Genomic DNA, 18,618 nt, shown 5'->3' with positions numbered 1-18,618 from the left:
TTCACAAAGTTCAAGTCAAATGAAAAAAGCATTTGAAAAGGTTTTTTGATAAAAATGAGTTCAGACATTATTCTGAGCAGAGTTTTTGATCAGAGGTTATGATTTGGGATGAAATGATTGAATGTTTAGAGCCGATTGACTCTGCTGGTAAATAGTTTGGTGCCTTGCCAAATACAGACTCAGAATGTGTAATTATGGCCAGAAACCAGATTTACACAAATAACATGTAAAAAAAAAAAAAATCCAACACAGGAATCAATTATCACTGGAAATACGTGAAAGCCTATTTCCACTGTCCGTAGACTTACGTGGCCCCAAACACATGATGCCCTTCTGTTGTTTACCTGCAGAGTCAAATGGCTCTGAACATTAAATAATGTAATTAAAAATCATATTAAGATGCACAATTCTGTTTTGGCACTAAATATATAAATGTATCAGTGCATTAGTCTGAAGTCAGGCTAAAAATGGAGCTCAAAATTCTAAAAGTGTTATTTTATGGCTGAGTTATAAGAGAAAAATTTACGTTTTGCTCTCAATCAAAATAATACAAAAAATAATCAAAAACTTTTTTTGACAAAAATGCATTTTTTCCCCCCTAAAATACAGCCTACTAGCCAAAATTTGAAAAAAAATTAAACACATTTAGTATTAATACATTAGTCTGAAGTCAGACTAAAAATAGAGCCCAAAATTGTATATATGTGTATATATGTGTATATATATGTTATGGCAAATTGTGGTCAAAATGACCCCAGTTGAACTTCAGCGTACTGTACTGGGAAGAACACACAAGGGTTAAATCAGCTGACGACACATCACAGCAACATCACATGATCACTCTGAGGAAGACCACCAGTCGAAACTGTCGGAGATGAAAACAAACTAAACCTGGGTCTGGGAAAAATAAACTATTAAAATAGTGTTCAAATCAAATACAGCATTTACTGACAATGATAATACTGATTAGTTAATTACAAAAGCACTGGACATGATGGCTCAGTTGTTATTGCTTGATTTTGGGACCTCGAGACAATTATCCAGTCAGAAAGGTTAAGGCACCAGCAACCCAGGTTCAGTCATATGTGCATTTTTTTTTTAAACTAAGAGTGTTGAATACATAGTTCCTTTAATAGGAAAAAAATACAATACAGCCCCAACATTAAGCAAATCTGTCAATTACACTAATGATCGGTACTCATGTGTGCTGCTCCCTCTGTGTTAGCTGAATAAATTAGTAGCTCCAGGTGCACAAAGTGTCAAGAAACCATATAAGGCGATCACCGATGTCAAAAGGCGTTTATTTCAGTTCAGACGATGTTGAATGCCCTTTTCTGTGTTCTAGTCTAATCATCGTAATACAAACCTGTGGAGCTACGAAAGAACCTCTTGATGCTACGCTAGACTACAGTCTATGCACAGGGAAAACTACGGTTAGTATCTGAGCTAAGGACGCCAAGGCTTTTAGTCGATCACTTCCAATCCAACACCATAAGTTTGAGAGTACAAATACTATGAGCTGTGTTCTAGAAGGAGCCATGTACAACAAACAAGAGGCTCAGGTGGAGCTGCTGTGCTTATGTCCTCTGTATTTGAGACAGCACCCTCTCAGGCCACGGTAGAGCATCACAGCAGCTATCTCTTCTGAGGTAGTCAAAGGTACAAACATGTCCAACACACACTTGAGCGTCATCTAACATGGTCAAACTGCTCAACTGTTACATAGTTCAAAATCTATTCATCTGATTAAATATGACATGGAGGTAGAGGTAGAAAACATGACTACACATTTCTGTAGCTATAGAAAAATCTGTTTCAAACCTACACTTGTAGTTTCAATCTAATAGCAAAAATAACTATATTCAAAGAGTAATAATAAAAAGTAACGGCAAAGAGAGAACAAGTGTTAAGTGCTTAAACCTGACTGAGGCACAAGGGGCATAAGGCATCAAACCCTCACCTAAGGCACCACTGAGGTCTGCCCCCCCACTCCTGTGGAGTGTGCTGCCCCCTAGTGCCTGCTCAAATACTACAGCTCCACAGCTGACACATCCACTGTGTCCCATGTCCATATGAAGAAGCATGTCACACAGCTGCCAGTCAGCCTGCCACTCAAACAGTCACTTTCACGGGAGAGTCTGGGTTAGGCCTCTTGACCTTCTCAAGGTTGGGCCAACAGGGCCAAAGGGAAGTGCATCATCTACAATTCTGAGTCACACTAGCAGAATTAGCTGGAAATAGAGTTCATTAGTGACTTGAATCCTATTCAGTCTGTGGGCAAACCAACTGATTCCCAACAACAATGTGACAGCCTCGGCCATCACAGTGGGCATGGCAGGGACGTGGCGAGGAGCTGTCTGAGGTAAGTGCCTTCACTGTAAGTCTCTAAGTCTCTGTTCAAGCATTGCTCTAGACACTGAGGTAATACTGCTGAGGTGTTTGGTTGTGTGGAGGTGTGCGACAGCCTCACTGAAAGGCCTGGTAGTAGTGAGGTAGGGCGCTGGAGGGGCCGGAGCCCCCGTAGGCCTGAGGTAGCTGGTTGTGGTTGTGGCTTCCGGCCGCTGGGGGCACTTGGGTTTGAGTGGGCTGCAGGAAGAAGGGCCCTGAGGCCTGTGAGGTGAGCCCAGCAGAGGACGAGGGGGACGAGGAGCTGGTGGGGGGATAATTCATGACCAACCCTCCCATACCCATGTGAGCACTGTAGGGGGGCAGGCCGAATGGCAGGAAGCCCAGCAGGTTAGTGGTACAGGACAGCTCTGTACCCTCAGTCAGCCCCTCCCTCTGGGGCGAGGCGCAGCTGGGGCCCACACTGTTGAGGTGAGGAGGGGGGGCGCTCTGCAACTCCAGCAGGAAGCTGTCCACATCGGACCGCGGATATGAGGTAGATGAGTGCTGGTATCTGCCCACGCTGCTGTAGGACTGCTGTAGGCCGCCTGGCTGGGGCAGGGGTGGTGCCTGAGAGGTCACGTGACGGCCCATTCCTGAGGGCAGCGCCCCCTGCGGGAGGCCATGGGGGGGCATGGGGTATGAACTGTACATGTCCCTGCAGAAGGGGTCCAGGGACTCTTTAGGCAGGGGCCCCATGTCACAGTTCCTGGGCGAAGGTTCCTCCTTGACTGGACACTGGGTAGGGGTGGGCGTAGCCACAGGAGTAACAGAAGCTGCAGGGGGCGGGGTCATGAGGGCAGGCTCCTGGGCATGGCTCTTCTTCAGGTGGCGGGTCAGGTGGTCTCTACGGCCAAAGCGCTGGGCACAGCGTGGGCACAGGAAGTCCCTTCGGCCTGTGTGCACCACTGCATGGCGCCGCACGTCTTTACGGGTATAGAAGCGCCGGTCGCAGCGTTCACATGAGTACTTCCTCTCTCTGACAGGGACTACAGCAGCACCGTCTGTAGGAGGGGGCCGGTCAGTGTGGCTGCCCAGTTGTTCCAGCAGAGAGGGTGGGGTCTGGGGACACAGAGGGGCCCCTGCAGTGCTGTGTGCTGCCACCAGGTGTCTCCTAAAGCCCAGCTGTGTGTTGTATTGCTTGCCACACTCCTGACAGTGAAAGCGCTGGCGCTCGTCTGGAGGCCCCTCCTCAGGCGGGCCCCTCAGATGGCCCTGTGGGTTAAACATGCTTCAACACCAGGAGCGGGACACTGTAAAAAGCATATTCATATTCTTCTCTCCTGTGCGCTCACTGGGGCTGAGGGGGCAGAGGCCAATGTTTTTAGGGAAGTCTGTCTGTACCACTTTGCCTCTCTGAGAGCTGTTGCCATAACAACAGCAAAGAGCAGCGGGGCGGGCAGCGGGGCGGGCAGCGGGGCGGGCAGCGGGGCGGGCAGCGGGGCGACAGGTGCAGGGTAAAACAGGGGAAGAGCGGCAGGGTAGCAGCTTGAGCACTCAAAGAAGCAGCTCCTCTGAACAGTCCTAGAAACACAAAGTCAGGCATTTAGTGATTCTACAGCAACAGTTTGGTACAACACAAACACAACTACCATTCACAGCACTTTAATATTAAATGCCTCTAAAGGTGCACTATGTAACTTTTCTGGTCAGGGTGGTAGGCTGCTTGTCTCAATGGAGATGAATTCACTTCAGATGTTGATAAGTTTAATGTCATGCTGTGGAACATTCCAGACAAAGCCCTATCGTCTCTGTGAAGTGAATCAGGTGTCCGATCCTCTAGCAGAAAAGTTCCATATTCTTGTTTTTGTAGACAGACTCGTCCTGTAAATCTGAATAGTTCCAACTGTTTGCGGAGAGTTCTTGGTCACTTGTGCACATTCTGCATAATACGCACGCTTCAGGAGCCCATAGCGCCATCTGCTGGCTTTTCACGGCTGAGCAGCTAGAGTTTTTACGCCTCTGTTGGTGGTTTAAAAACATGAAACTACCAACAGCGATGAGAATAGTTGAGTGTGGCTCTGATTCCAGCAGTAAATAAACCGTGAGCCGGGAGCGCACTGGGACCTGCGGCCGACTGGACCCGCAGCTCCCGCGGCACTCATGGCCGCTCTGTCTGCCCCAACAGCGGAGTGGAAACAAGTTTTGTGCTCGAGTATGTGCGCGTTAAAACCCCACTAAACCGACACAAGTGTTGTAACTCCGGTCCCAGTGTGCTGGGGGAGAGTTACCGAACACAGAACAGGGTCCGTGCGCTACATCCACAGACTAGCGGTTCACCAAGTTGTGCAGGAGTTTGCGCCGCAGGAGCTAACTCTGTTTACAGCCACAAAAGCTGCCTCTGCCCCGGGGACCGCGGACATGGCACTACTCACCGGAGGAGCCACAGAGCCGCGGGCCGTCCAGCCGTCAGCCCGGCTCCACGCGCGCATTTTGGGATGACTTTTGTTGGTTGTTTGTGGCCTGGGCCTGGGCTGGATCTGCGAGGGGCTGCTAAGCGCGGTGCTGCAGCGGTGCATGCTGGGTAATGACGTCACTCGCCGCAGAAGCCCTTCCTCTCCCCCTGCTCCGGGCTGTGGCCCCGGGTCCATCCTTGAGCTCAGGGGCAGCTGTGGGCCTGGGTCTGTGCAGAACTTACAGGTGCACTACAACTGATAACCACTATGTCTAGTTTAAGGCCTAGAATACTATGAATGAAGCCTTTTTATTGTTTTCGTCTCTAATGGCTCATACAGCCTCTTGTTTTTTATTAAAGTGGAACTCTGAAACTCTGAGTGAAAACTGTGTAGTGTTGCTTTTGTAAACGAGGTGCAGCACGTCCTTTCGCAGCAAACTTGTGTCCCAAAAACAGTCCACCTCTCAGCTCACGCGCTCATAGTGCAGAGGATATCAGAATGTTGTGATGTGAAAATGAACATGCAAGTATGGAAAACTCAAGTGGATTTTAGGAAAAGATATCATTGTGTAGTAATAATATAACAATAGACAGTTTGGGGCAAAAACCAAAGCCTAATACAAGAACAGATAAGAAGATGCTGTTTGTGCATACAAGATTATTGAGTGTGACCTGCAGCCTCCATCAAATCAAAGAAACATGAGCTACAGTCACATATCAGTATTCCCCAGAACAGCTGCGGCCCCAGGGCAGCTGTGGCACAGGACAGGTCCAAGTCCTTGAGCACCACCCGAGAGGAGTGAAGGAATGATGTGATGTGATCATGCAATGTAACTGCGTTTCTAGAAAGGCTCAAGAATACAATTCAATGTTTACATAGTGAAAGAGAGTATAGAGGCACGAGACACTTTTAAATGGTTACTTTTGTGTGTGTAACTAACATTTGATCTGCTATTATAAATTCAAAATCATGCATGCATATAATGTCCATTTTCTCCCTGAATCCTGTGTTTGACCTTTGACCTGCTTGCTGTTGCGTTCCGTTTCGCTCGCAGAAGCGGAGCTGCGGCACTGTGTTCGCGTCCTATACCGCGAGAGGAGCGCAGAGCGCGCGCGCCGCAGCGCAGCGCAGAGGCTTTGAAGCGCCTGGCGCCGCTCCGCTCCGCTTTGGTCCGCTCTGCCCCGCGTTGGTCCGCTCGGCTCCGCAGTCTCAGCGCAGAGGCAGTGCTAGCTTTGGAAACAGCCACAACACACCAGAGACATGAAGGACAAACAGAAACGAAAGAAGGAGAGGACCTGGGCTGAGGCAGCTCGACTGGTAATGTACAGATCCTCTAAAAACACCGATTATTGACGCGTTTGTTTTGATCTCGATATAAACAACATTAGTGCTGGCTATTTCCTCTCGAAGCGATGCTAAGTTTTCTTTACGCAACATGGCAGCCTTGAGTGAGTCTGTAGGCTCTGGGACCACAGAGACAGCGGCGTGGACATGTGGGGAAACTGTCGCTTTTGTAGAGCACCAAAACAAGACTAAAGAGAGCCGTGTGTGTGCGTGTTAGTGTGGTTAGCTTTGTTAGCATGTTAGCATGTCACTCCCCTGCTACAGCTCAGATGCCTTTGTTTGCTACAGTCATAACAGAATCCGTTTGGACCGTTGTGTGCCCTGGAGCTCAGCTTATATGTGACACTTTACTATTCACACTTTTGCTGTGTTTGGTGCTTGTCCCGCTGTAACGGCCGCGGGGTGATAAAGCCTGCTGCAGCACTGCTTGTGTGTGTTAGCCTGATGCTAACATTAGCGGAGCTGCAGCTCAGCCCCCTCCGCGGGGAGCAGCCCACAGAACAACACACGGCCTGGTGCTTGGTCCAGGTGCTCTTACACATGTGCTGTCTTTATAGATATGATAGAGGCAGAGCACCATGATGACCGTGTGTGTGTGCGGGGCTGGTTAGGGGCAGCTCTGGTGCAGCCCGCTGCATGCTGCGTGAGATTGGAGCGTTCTGATCATGCCAGCTCAAATTCCTTTGTACAAGCCCGTTAGTGAGGGGGAGGTCTGCGCACAAATGCTTCTACAGCACGGTGGGCTTTTGTACTCTAATATTACACACTATAGCAACTCAGTGGTTATTTATGAAGGGGGAATCTTTTCCCTTTATAATCCAAATGTATCAAATAATAAATGGTCAGGTATGTGACATATTGACTGCAACTGTAAAGCAAATCCAAATAGGTCACTTTAAATGATATGATTATTGACTGTGGAAATTACCTCAGTGTTGTCATTTGGGGGGACAGAACAGGACAGTGGCACATTTTGAAGTATGATATATTGCTGAAGAAAATGTAGACAATAAATGATACTATTGAAACCAAATAATGCCACTGACACAATAGCCCTAGAGCAGGATTATCTCTCCAAAACATTCTTAATGTATTATATTAAGAAACATAAGCTCCAATAAATGAATAGCAGAAATAAACACTTAAGTGATTAGTTTGTATCTATGATGAGTCATTAGTTATTAATTCAACCTTCTACGGCTTAAATGTTATCATAAAAAAAATCCCATTAGTGCAAAGCAAAGGTACACACAATAAATACTGACCCTCAAAAATAATTCTTTTATCTGTCAAGTATTGAACGATAAGTTGATATAGTGATTATTGTGATAGGCCTATTGTAAAGTCTTTGCTAAAATTTTATTTTTCATAAAGCCATTTAAAATAAGGCTGGAAATGAAAGAAACTTGTTATTGTTTTTGCAGTTATATTTGTGATTGAATTTAGCAATGAATAAGCATTTTACAAAGCAGCACAAACAACCAAAGTTGTCACATGACGTCAAAATGGAGTTCACAACAAATAAGGTAAATATTTTGTATGTATTTTGTGAACATTAAGTTTGGGATAACTCTTGTATGCAATAGTTTCTGCTCAAAATATTGAGTCGCAAACAGATGCAGTGTTCTCAGCATTAAACCAAAATCCGAACTGTCCAATATGCACATGAAAGTAACATACATGAGCACATCTTTAACACTGTGCCAGGACCCCTGTGATGTAAAGACTGTGCTGGGACCCCTGTGAGGTTGGGACCCCTGTGATGTGAGCACGCACTGATGAGCTGGTTCTGTCTCTGCAGGTCCTGGAGAACTTTTCAGATGCTCCGATGACTCCCAAACAAATCCTCCACGTGATCCAGACCAAAGGACTCAAGGAGATGAGGTCAGATGGGCTCAGTGTTGTTCGCTCATAGAACTATAGTCCATATATGACTATATTCGGTCCACAGAGATGTGCTAAAACATGTCAAGATTTAGTCCTATAGTGCATATGACTGTTTTTCATGTTTTTTCTAATTATGACTTGGTTTGGTGGGATAGTACCTTTAATCAATATTTATCATAGTTTTACATTAGTAAAGGGGTGGTTTGTCAAAAAAGAGATTAAGAAAAGTACAAAAATATAGGAATTAGTGGTGAGTTTGGAAAACTATAACCCATGTCATCACCACTTTTTCTGACAGTTTAAATTGGTAACAACTGTGTAATGTATACGTTTTGCCCTTTTATAGTTGTTAGGTTACACTTATGGACTTACCTCTACATCTGTCATCCAGTGTTGGGGAAGTTATTTTTTTAAGTAATTAGTTACCCATTGCTGGATGCATAAATGTACTCGAGAATTTGTGACACCACTGACCACATGGGTGGATTCAAACATGGCCCCTGGGCGAAACAGTGCCCACCCCTGCTGCAGAGGGCCCGATTTTATTGCATGTTCTTCATATGACAATATTATATATTATATATTCACTGGATTTTTCTGTTTTTATTCTGTCAATGGGTTCACTTAAAGGTGCACTCTATGTAACTTTTATGTTGGTGGGCCTCCACAGACATGTTATTTATTTGAATGTTCCACAGTATGCCATTGAAATGATCGATCTCCATGGAGATTTTTTTCATCACATTTCAGGAAAAACAATATTTCCATGGAAACAAGCAGGGTGCTGTCCTCATCAGAAAAGTTACATAGTGCATCATTCACTACCAAAGTAGTAGCAGTAGTAGAAGCAGTAGTAGTAGGTTTATTATTGCAATAGTACCATCATAAGCTCTTCCAGGCATTACGAAAATAATGTTCAAACTTCAGATCTCTCATGATTTTATGATGTAATTTCTCATTGACCTTTGAGCAGAGAGATGGCACTGTTAGGTGGCGCTGTCTTCCCTGTAAGATCATTAACTCTGCTTTCATTCTGTGTTCTCGGACTGATCGGAATGGTTTTGTGTTTCCGGACTATTGCTCCACAAATCAGGAGGTAGGACATACGCAGACATGGACACAGGAACACTGACACTACACACATTCAAACACCCATATAGCCAGTATATATCAATACATAGACACGTTCAACCTGACAATTTTACAAACTATACATTAAAGCCACAGTGTAATCTTTTAGCCAAAAACTACAACTATAATAAAAGCATGTTTTTTGTTTTTCTTTTGCTTGTTTTTGTTGTACTGGAAAACATAGAAAAAACGTGCATCCTTACTCTGAGCAGGCTTGCTTTTCCACAAACCTAATTCTTCTTTGGCCTGGGGGAGGTCCTCTACCTGCTTGTTTCCATGGAAATGTTGTTCCTTTGTCTATAATCTTCCACAGTGTGGCATAAAATGCATAGATCCATGGAGAATGTTCCAGATCATGGTTTTAACTTTGTATTTCCATGAAATCATGCAGGTGGTGTGCCAGTGCAACCTTCATAAAGTTACATAGTGTACTTTTAAATGATGTTAGGGAGCAGGGATGAGCTTGTTTGTGTTATTTATCAGAGCGTTTATAATTGACTTTGAATTAACTTTTTACATAGATTGATCAGCGTGTTTCTTTAATGGCCAATACTGATATTGAAGTTATTGTTATTATTTTGAATTAATCTAAAGCAGGGAAAATGTTTGCCGGTTTAGATTATTCATACCATAAATTGTATCTATAGCAATGCTCTTTCAGCATCCACAGCCCTGGTGACTCACATTATGCTGCGCTGTGTTGCAGTGGCACGGCCCCTCTGGCCTGTCTGGTCACCATGCTGCACTCCCAGGTGAGAGGAGACCGCGTCAAGAACAGCATCTTCTTCAAACTGCCTGGACGCATGAGCCTGTTCACTCTCAAGGTGCGCCTCACACTCACAAGACAACCTCACATCAGCTCGCCACTAAATTAGGCCTTTAGTCATTTAGCTTGGATTATTAGGATAAATATGGAACAACAGCAGGAAGGAGAAGTTAGTGAGTTTGGGTTTTTTTTGGTAAAAAAAGGCAAAAGGACAGATTAAACTTGTGAGTCCCAACTTTAATAGTGTCATTATATAAGTACATAATTTCTGAAGAATAAATTGTAGTAGCCTGAGAGTTAAAACGGAGAGTCATGATACTGGAGTTCTAATGCAGGAGAAGATTATTTACCAATATTATTAGAATGGGACCCAGCACCTGGAGACATGAACCCTCAAGACATTGTGATAGTCTTGTCCATTCCAGTCTAGTACAGTCCACTTTGGCTATGCTTCCATTGTAGGGAGTATTATACCTTGGATGACGCAGGCTAAGATAATAAGGACTGAACAAATAGCAGTGACAGAATTGTAATTTTCTAACAGTTTCCTAGTACCCTTTTCTGCATAAAATAGAAGTTTGCATGAACTCCTATGCAGGTGTAGTCTTGTGAGTCTAGTTTGGGTCAGATACATAGAGATACGTTATAGTTTTCAGAGGTTTTGGGAGCATGCCTTTATTTTAGTTGACTAAATGATCAGCATGACATGTCTTTGACTGCAGCCCCATACTAAAGACATCCTCGTCTTGTGCAGAAAAATGCTCTGCAGTGGACCAAGATGGCGGAGGATGCGGAGCTCCAGGCTGAGGCAGGCAGCTCCAGCAGCAGTCCCCATGAGGCGGGCTCCGCTGGGGGCCCCTCAGATGCCACAGAGCAGGAGAGCTGCGATTCCACAGAGACCACTGTGGCAGTCAGCGGAGACAACGATGGTACGACTGGCCCTCACAAACAGTAGGGGTTATGGAGCAAGTGGGTCTGTCAGCGGATGGTTCTTTTCGTGTTTACAATGGGTTCATATACTTTGATTGTACATCCCACGATTCAGAGTATCGATGGGTACAGGAAGGAAGGGCTGCATACTCACACACAACTACCTTCTACTCATATTTATGCACCGTTATGTACTCAACCAGTCATACGTTTGGACACACCCTCTCATTCAATGTTTTTTTTCTTTATTTACTACTTTCTGCATTTTATAAACATACAGAAGACATCAAATATATGAGGCAGAAGCAGGATATAGGGAATTATGAAGCAACGGAAAAAAGTTTAATAATGAATATATATTTTTTATATATTCAAATGCTCATTGTAGATACTTTTTGCTTTGTTGACAGTGCTGCAAACCCTTGGCCTTCTCTCAATGAGCTTCATGAAGAAGACTTTTGAAATGGTTATCACTTCATAGGTGTGCCTTTTTTAGAGTCAAGAAAAGGCAAAAGTCCAAAGCAGTGACCAAAGCAAAGAGTGGCAATTTTCATTAAAAAAAAAATCTAAATAAAGTTTTGATTTATTTTGAGTTTATTTATGTTTACTATGTTTTATAATTCATATTACATCTGTCTGTTCATAGTTTTGATGCCTTCAGTGAGAATCTACAATGGAAATATTCATAGTAATAAGAAAGAATCATAAATGGAAAAGTGTGTCCAAACCTTTGAATAACATTATGTATATACAGTACATTTGACTATTTCTTAACCAAAAGGACAGTGATGAGAATAAGAATTAAATAAACTATTTAGACTGGGGCAAAGTTCCATTGTAATACTGAAGCTGTTGTGTTGCAGCGTCTGTGGATGAGAGCTCCTCCAGCCCCCTGTGCTCCACAGAGACCCCAGCCCCGGTCAGTCACCCCCAGACCCGACTGAGCAGAGCAGCTCAGAGACCAGACGCCCAGCGGCAGCCACCCCCCCACGCCCAGACCAGGCTGAGTCGATCCAGACAGGTGCGTGTGCTTGTCTTCTGGTGATGTCCAGGGAGGAGCTCTGCTTATACTGTGTGTGTGCGCTGTGTGCAGTCAGGGAGACAGAGGAAGAAAGCTGTCATGATGCCTCGTGTGGTCCTCACACCTCTCAAAGTCAATGGAGAACATGTGTCTTCAGGTAAGCACCAGCCTTCCTGCCTCTTAGTCACACTCTACATGATACATATATGCTACACACGCTGTTTACTCATCAGGGGGACCACCTCAACCTGTAAATGTGGGATAGGCATGATTGATTTAGTACCACATTTGTTTTCTGTTTTAACCCCCAGAGCACAGAGAGAGGGAGACTGGAATAGCAATATGTATAGCAATCCAGCAAATCAGTACACCCAAATCGCATGTCACTCTAATGTTGCACCATGACAGAGACCACTGTCACAGCAGGTGTCCAATAACTGGTGTGATGGCACATGTATGGTGTAAAGCGTGTCTGTCTGAATTGGAGGTACAGCACTATTACACCAAAAAGTCCAGAAAGCCACTGGCCCCATGAGAATGCCTGACAATACCAGCTGTTTTTATGGACTGTCCCTGCATTGTCCATTATACGCACAGTGTCATTTTACTGCCCCATTCTTTGGTCAGCATCACAACCCAGGTGCTAACCTTGTGCACTGTCCCCAGGCCCCATGAAGAGTCGCAGAGGAGGTGTGGATGTGGACTTTGAGACTCCCGGCTCTATTCTGGTCAACACCAACATCAGAGCTCTGATCAATGTGAGGACCTTCTCTGCCTTCCCCCCACACTCCCAGCAGCAGCTGCTGCAGCTCCTGCCAGAGGTGGACAGACAGGTACGAGCACTGCCATGTAGGCCATGTTTGCATATGCTGTACTGAGATAAAGCTTCAAGAATATTATGTTACCATTGCCTCAATGTACTTCAACATAACAGCTGATATATATGTGTGTTATGAACTGAGCAGCTAAAGCTATTCTAGATGTGAATTCTAAGTAGAGTCATTTCTGGAGCTCTTGAAGGCAACACACTCATGAAAATCATGAGACAATAAGAGGGACAGTCCTCCTGACCCTGCTGTGCTGTGTGCCTGTGTCTGAGTAGATCGGAGCTGATGGAATGGCCAGACTCAGTAGTTCTGCTCTCAACAATGAGTTCTTCACCCACGCCTCACAGAGCTGGAAGGAGCGTTTGGCTGAAGGTATGTCTGTTCACTAGATTGGTTTACTTGTAAGATGGACAGTTCCAATTAAGCACTACTATTTGTACTTTAGGGGAGTTCACTCATGAGATGCAGGCACGCTTCCGACAAGAAATGGAGAAAGAGAAAAAGGTGGAGGCGTGGAAAGAGAAGTTCTTTGAGGAGTACCATGGACAAAAGTACGTCTGTCTAAATGTCATGTGCCTGTCTCTGACGTATTGATTATGACCTGTCTAACACTGACCTTGTCTGTCTTCTCCTCAGGCTGGGACTGACCCATGAGGAGTCCCTGCAGCTCACCATGACCGAGGCTACAGAGGTGGCTGCCACAGTGCTGGAGGAGGGCGTGGCTGCTGTGGCCTCCAGTACCCCCAAGAGACGCAGTGTGGGGCGCAGGAGGAGGGATGGGCGCATGAGGAGACGTGCCAGGGCAGACCTCAGGCGCAGGGCCCGCCGACCCCTCTGCAAACCTGCCCCTGTGCTGCCCCCTACAGACACAGAGGTGGCAACTGCACCCGCAGAGGTTTCTGAGGTGTGCGAGCCCGTTCCTGTGCCTGATGCTGTGGTACTCACAGACCCCATAGAGTTCCCTGCAGAGAGCACTCCCATAGAACCAGAGCCCGTGGAGCCCACCCCTCTGCCAGAGCCAGACCCCCCTTCCAGCCCAAGCCCCAGCCCGGCTTCTACCAGCGCCAACGAGGATCCCGAAGTGCCCCCCAGCCTGTCTGTGGAAGAGCCTGCCGCAGCCTCCACCTCATCCCTGTCCTCCTCCTCTTCCTCATCCTCTGCGTCATCTCCTGCCTCCTCCCCTTCCTCTCCTTCAGATCCTCAGGCATTCGGGGCAGGACTGGACTCGTCCTCATCGGCCTCCAGTGCCGCTGTGGTGGCTGATCCTCTGGATGACACAGCTTCTATAGTCACCTCCGTGACTGGCACAGCCACCAGCAGTCGGGAGAGCAGCCCCTCAGCCAGCCCTGCACCCACCCCCACCCCAGCGCCCACCCCTGCCCCTCAGCCCAAGGAGCAGAAGAGAAGACCAGAGAGCCAGGACTTTCGCAGCTTCCCCGAGAAAAGACCCCGGCTCAATGACCAGCAGTCCTTTCGTACCACAATTACCAGTGTGTGCTCCGAGAAACCGCAGCCAACAACAGAGGAACCCAAGGTGCCGCCTATACGGGTGAGTCTACACTCAGGGGCACCCACAGAGAGGGTGTTGTGGTGGGCTTATATCAGTTTACACAGCCAATAATTGTTGAGTCCTGGACCACACCATCTGGAGACCGCTCAAACCTTAGCTTCATATCCATATTGTGGTTGGTTGTGTCTTTTTACTGTGTTTAGTAGAAGTGGATTCAGACAGGATCTGACACGTTTCACTTTATTGCTAAATTTTACACATTTTGTTTGTTTCAGATTCAACTGTCCAGGATCAAACCTCCCTGGGTCAAAGGTCATCCCACCTATCAGATCTGCCCCCGGATCGTGCCCCCCGGCCAGGGCTCGCAGCGGTCGGGGACGGGGGGCGCGAGAACACTGGCAGACATCAAGGCCCGTGCCCAACAGGCCCGTGCCCAGCGAGAGGCCGCTGCTGCTGTTGCGGCCTCTGCCGAAGGACCCTCGCAGAGCACGCCTGGGGTGCAACATAGCCCTGGGATACACAATAGCACCAGCGCCCGAGGGCCAGAGCGTTCCCTGTGTGCAGAGGGACGCGCACCTACAGGCACTGATTCAGCTGGAACACAACTACAGCTTCCCAATGTAGAAGCCCCGCCCAGTGCTCAGCCCTCACCCGCCCCTTCCACTACCTCCACAACAGTGTCCACAGAGCCCTCACTCACCCCCAGCCCCCAGCAGGACACTGCAGAAGAGGACAGAGCCAGCTCTCAGCCTGACGGCCCTGAAGACAAGCCTAGCGAGACAACCGCCTGCCACTTCAAGTCTGACTCTGAGCAGGATCAGCCTGTGGAGAGTGTCCCTGCACCCACAGAGGCCCGCACAGAGGGTCTGACCCGAACTCTAACCCCCACCTCCATCCCCGACACACTGCCAAGGTTTGGGGCTCAGGGTGTGGATGTGAGCCAGAAGTTGCCGTGTGCCCGTTCAGAGGAGCCTGCCCCAGGTGTTATCCAGCATAGCTCTGAGGTCAGTCCTCCTTCTGTGACCCCTCCCTCTGTCCCACCCAGCGCCCCACCCTCCTCCTTGACCCTCAGTGTGAAGGAAGAGGATGACGGAGCTCATAGTGACTCCACAGAGACAGCCTCAGACGGGGAGACAGAGGGACAGCAGGACCGGGGCTGGCGATCATCAGGAGACAGTCCACAGCCTAACCACAAACCGGTCATCCAGTCCCATGTGTCTGGCCGCTGCGGGCCTACGGTCATCCAGCACTGCTTCATGAACGGCCTCTCCCAGCCACACGACTCCATGGACAGCCTCTGCGACGGGCCAAAACTCAGTGAAGTGAAGGTGGAACCCAGGGACAGACTGAGCCCTCCTGATCCAGACATTGCCAAACCCAGGAGAGCTATTAGCTCAGCTCGGCCTCTGTCCACTGTGGAGGCCAACAACCCTCTGGTGACCCAGCTCCTGCAGGGCAGCCTTCCCCTGGAGAAGGTGCTGCCGTCTCATGGAGCCAACAGACTGGAGATCAGGGGTGTGCCCGCTGCTCAGCCTGCGTCTCCCTGTGTGGAGGCCCCCTCTGGGGCCCCCTCTGTGCCCCCCTCTGGGGTCCTGCAGCAGCAGGTGCCTGTCATCACCTCTCATCCCTCAAGCTCATCCAGGTGTAAGCCTGAGCTTTCAGACTTTACTCTTAAAGACAGTGTTTGTCCTCAGCCCTCTCAGGGGGCTACTCTGGACCGAACCATGCAGGCCACTAGGACCATGCTGACCGACCCATCCCCTCCCCACGCTGACCCCTGTCCCACTGAGACTGTGCCCCACATGAAGCCAGGCTCCTGGGCTCCTCAGACCCCTGCGGCTGCTGTGAAGAGTGAGGGGGGCTTTCGGCCCTCATGTCAGGACGGGGCCTCCCCTGCCCTTCCTGTTAGTATTACCAAAAAAGAGCTGCTGAGCTCTGTGGATGGCTATCTGAGTGGGGGAGCCATGGAGGGGTTGCTCAACATGGAGCTGGCTTTGGCACGGATGGCTAAGAAGGACCAGCACAAAGGCAGTGGCTCGGGGCCCCTACCCTTCCAGCTGTACGGGAAGCTGCCCAAGCAGGGCCCCGGCCTCAGCTACACAGCCAATGTGTCAGTGATGGACAGCGGGCTGTCCCTGCGTCCCCTGCAGGCCTTCAGCGACACTACAGAGGAGGTGGCCCTTAAGTGCTCATGCCGCCTTAAAGCCATGATCATGTGCCAGGGCTGTGGAGCCTTCTGCCACGACGACTGTATCGGCCCCTCCAAACTGTGTGTATCCTGCCTGGTGGTCAGATAGTCTGCCCCCGCTGGCTGCTGTCGGTGTCACAGAGCCTGATGAACAACATTGCCTAAGTGTAAAATAGAACAAGTGTTATTGAGCAGAGAGGAGGATTTGCTGTACTGTTTTATTATTGATATAATTCTGGTTAATATAATTGTACATTTTGGGCATGATGGATTTGTAAGTTGTGCCTTTTGTGTTAACTTGGAAACATTACCTCATCTTTATGCCATGTCTTGTTTTGGTTGCCAGCGTTGTCTTGGTTCCTTGTTTGCTTAACAGGGCCTTGTTATTTTCTTGTGCAAATAAATATTTTTTTAACCATGAACGCCATTTATTTCTGTTTATCTATAGTGCATGGGTCTTTCTTGCGATCTGAACATTTGGTGTTTCTAACATAACCTTCAGATGTTGTCCCATTAGGTTGTTTAGGCCTTCTGTTATGATTATACTTTAGTTTCTTATGTACAAACCTCTGTTTATTGCATACCTTGACAGTTTGGGCTGCACTCTGCTGCCTGTCTTGTGATGTTGCTGTGACATGTCTGCTCAGCTGATTTAAACAGACTGTGACGCTGTTTTCCTACTTGGAGCAGTAGGTCAACAGCCATCTGTGGTCCGACGTCTCATACCTCTATCCTACATGTGCATCTTGATTTGCACCTGAGCCACAAGCCCACCTGGAACAGCTAAAGTCCACAATAACAGACCACTGCAAGAGGGAAAACCATTTCATGGTTGGGACAATGCTAAAGTCATAAGCACTTAGTGAGTACCATCACTGTATCAGAGCGGCCATCGAGATCCAGAAACGTGCCCACCAGACTGTAAAAGGATGAGGGCGCATTCCAACTTTCTCAATCCTGGGTTGTAGTTCTGAAGAAGTTAGGTAGGCAGTAGCAGCCCAACTTGTCAAGGTATGAAATAAACAGAGGTCTGTATATAAGAATCTAAAGTATAACCGTGTTATTTAGCATGTTTTTTTCTGTCTGTTCAATTGCATGAACTCCAAATCATAAAAATGGGGATTATGTCCTTTTTTGTAAGTATTAAGTAAATATTTTACTTTTCATTTGTACTGCTTTGGGCAATATTTATTTTATATAAAAATTTAATTTCACCAATAGTGACCACTAGTGGGATACAGATAGAGTGGTATATCTTTATCTTAAAGCTGTTTGCACGCTCAAACACCACAGCAAATCTAAGCCTAAAACGACACCAGAATAATGCAGTGGTATGTCATACTTTTAAATGCCTGTCACCAAAATTACTAGTCACATGCAAAATCTGGAACAATTATTTTTGTGGCTCAATATTCATAATTTCTTTTCACTAGTGGGGATTATTTTTTGTAACTGGCCTAAAATAAGACGCGAGCTGTCCGGTGTAGGTGCAGGTTATGGATGACAGACAGTACCCCAGGTTTGGTCAGAGCAGGGAGACCTCAATCTCCTCTGTGTTCTGCTTTATTTAACATAATCTTCACAGCCATAAATAACATCATAAAAAATTCAATACACGATCACTTTTTCCCACAAATAAAATCAGCATTTCCATATTGCAGTGTTCTCAAAATAGACAAAGGAAATAAATACGAAATAAATAACCATATCAGCAGGTTTTACAAAATTATCTCAAAAAAGTTAGAAAATATTTGCACATTAAAAAAGATCCCAGCATTTCAATAAATAACAAAATAATCAATAGTTGATATCTGAAAATACGTCCTCTTTGTTCAGTGTAAGGGTGTAAGTTTCAAACCGTTGCACTTTAAAGGTCCTATATTATGCAAAACTGACTCGTGAGCTTTTAGCCATGTTATAATACTGTTACCTCCTCAAAAACACACCGGGGTTGTGTTTGGTTTCAGTCACATATGTTTGAGTAATCCTAGTTTATTACACTGTCTGCATCCCCAAAGCTCAAAATGCTCTTCCTCCATGTCATGTCCTTTAGTGGTAGTTTTAAAGTAGGACAAAACACCTAGACTCCTCCCATAACCACATTTCAAACAGCGCTGCGAGACTGGGCAGTACCTGGAGGACAAAAGAGGAGAGTGATGGGGAGGAGGGGCGGGGTCTGGAGGTATAAGGAACAGTATGATTGGTCTAACAGGTATCCACATTTCAAACCCTG

The 18,618-nt window shown here is 46.9% G+C and overlaps 2 protein-coding genes across 2 annotated transcripts; one reads left to right on the top strand and one right to left on the bottom strand.

The window, feature by feature from the left end:
- Positions 1-1,283: 1,283 nt before the first annotated feature.
- Positions 1,284-4,895, bottom strand: LOC117374156 (zinc finger protein PLAGL2-like). Its single transcript, XM_033970340.2, has 2 exons — positions 4,761-4,895; positions 1,284-3,909 (listed from the first exon to the last, which is right to left on the bottom strand). Exon 2 carries the CDS (start codon positions 3,613-3,615, stop codon positions 2,467-2,469), a length of 1,149 nt encoding a protein of 382 aa, XP_033826231.1. The 5' UTR covers positions 3,616-3,909; positions 4,761-4,895; the 3' UTR covers positions 1,284-2,466.
- Positions 4,896-5,949: 1,054 nt separating this feature from the next.
- On the top strand, positions 5,950-16,807 carry asxl1 (ASXL transcriptional regulator 1). Its single transcript, XM_033970337.2, has 11 exons — positions 5,950-6,098; positions 7,927-8,009; positions 9,850-9,967; positions 10,664-10,838; positions 11,703-11,860; positions 11,933-12,017; positions 12,527-12,693; positions 12,963-13,059; positions 13,133-13,238; positions 13,324-14,236; positions 14,473-16,807. The coding sequence occupies exons 1-11, from the start codon at positions 6,042-6,044 to the stop codon at positions 16,492-16,494; spliced, it is 3,981 nt and encodes a 1,326-aa protein (XP_033826228.1). The 5' UTR covers positions 5,950-6,041; the 3' UTR covers positions 16,495-16,807.
- The last annotated feature ends 1,811 nt before the right edge of the window (positions 16,808-18,618 follow it).

This window comes from Periophthalmus magnuspinnatus, chromosome 7 (genome assembly GCF_009829125.3).
Source record: "Periophthalmus magnuspinnatus isolate fPerMag1 chromosome 7, fPerMag1.2.pri, whole genome shotgun sequence".
NCBI lineage: Eukaryota > Metazoa > Chordata > Actinopteri > Gobiiformes > Gobiidae > Periophthalmus > Periophthalmus magnuspinnatus.
This window is presented reverse-complemented; position numbering and strand designations above follow the sequence as displayed.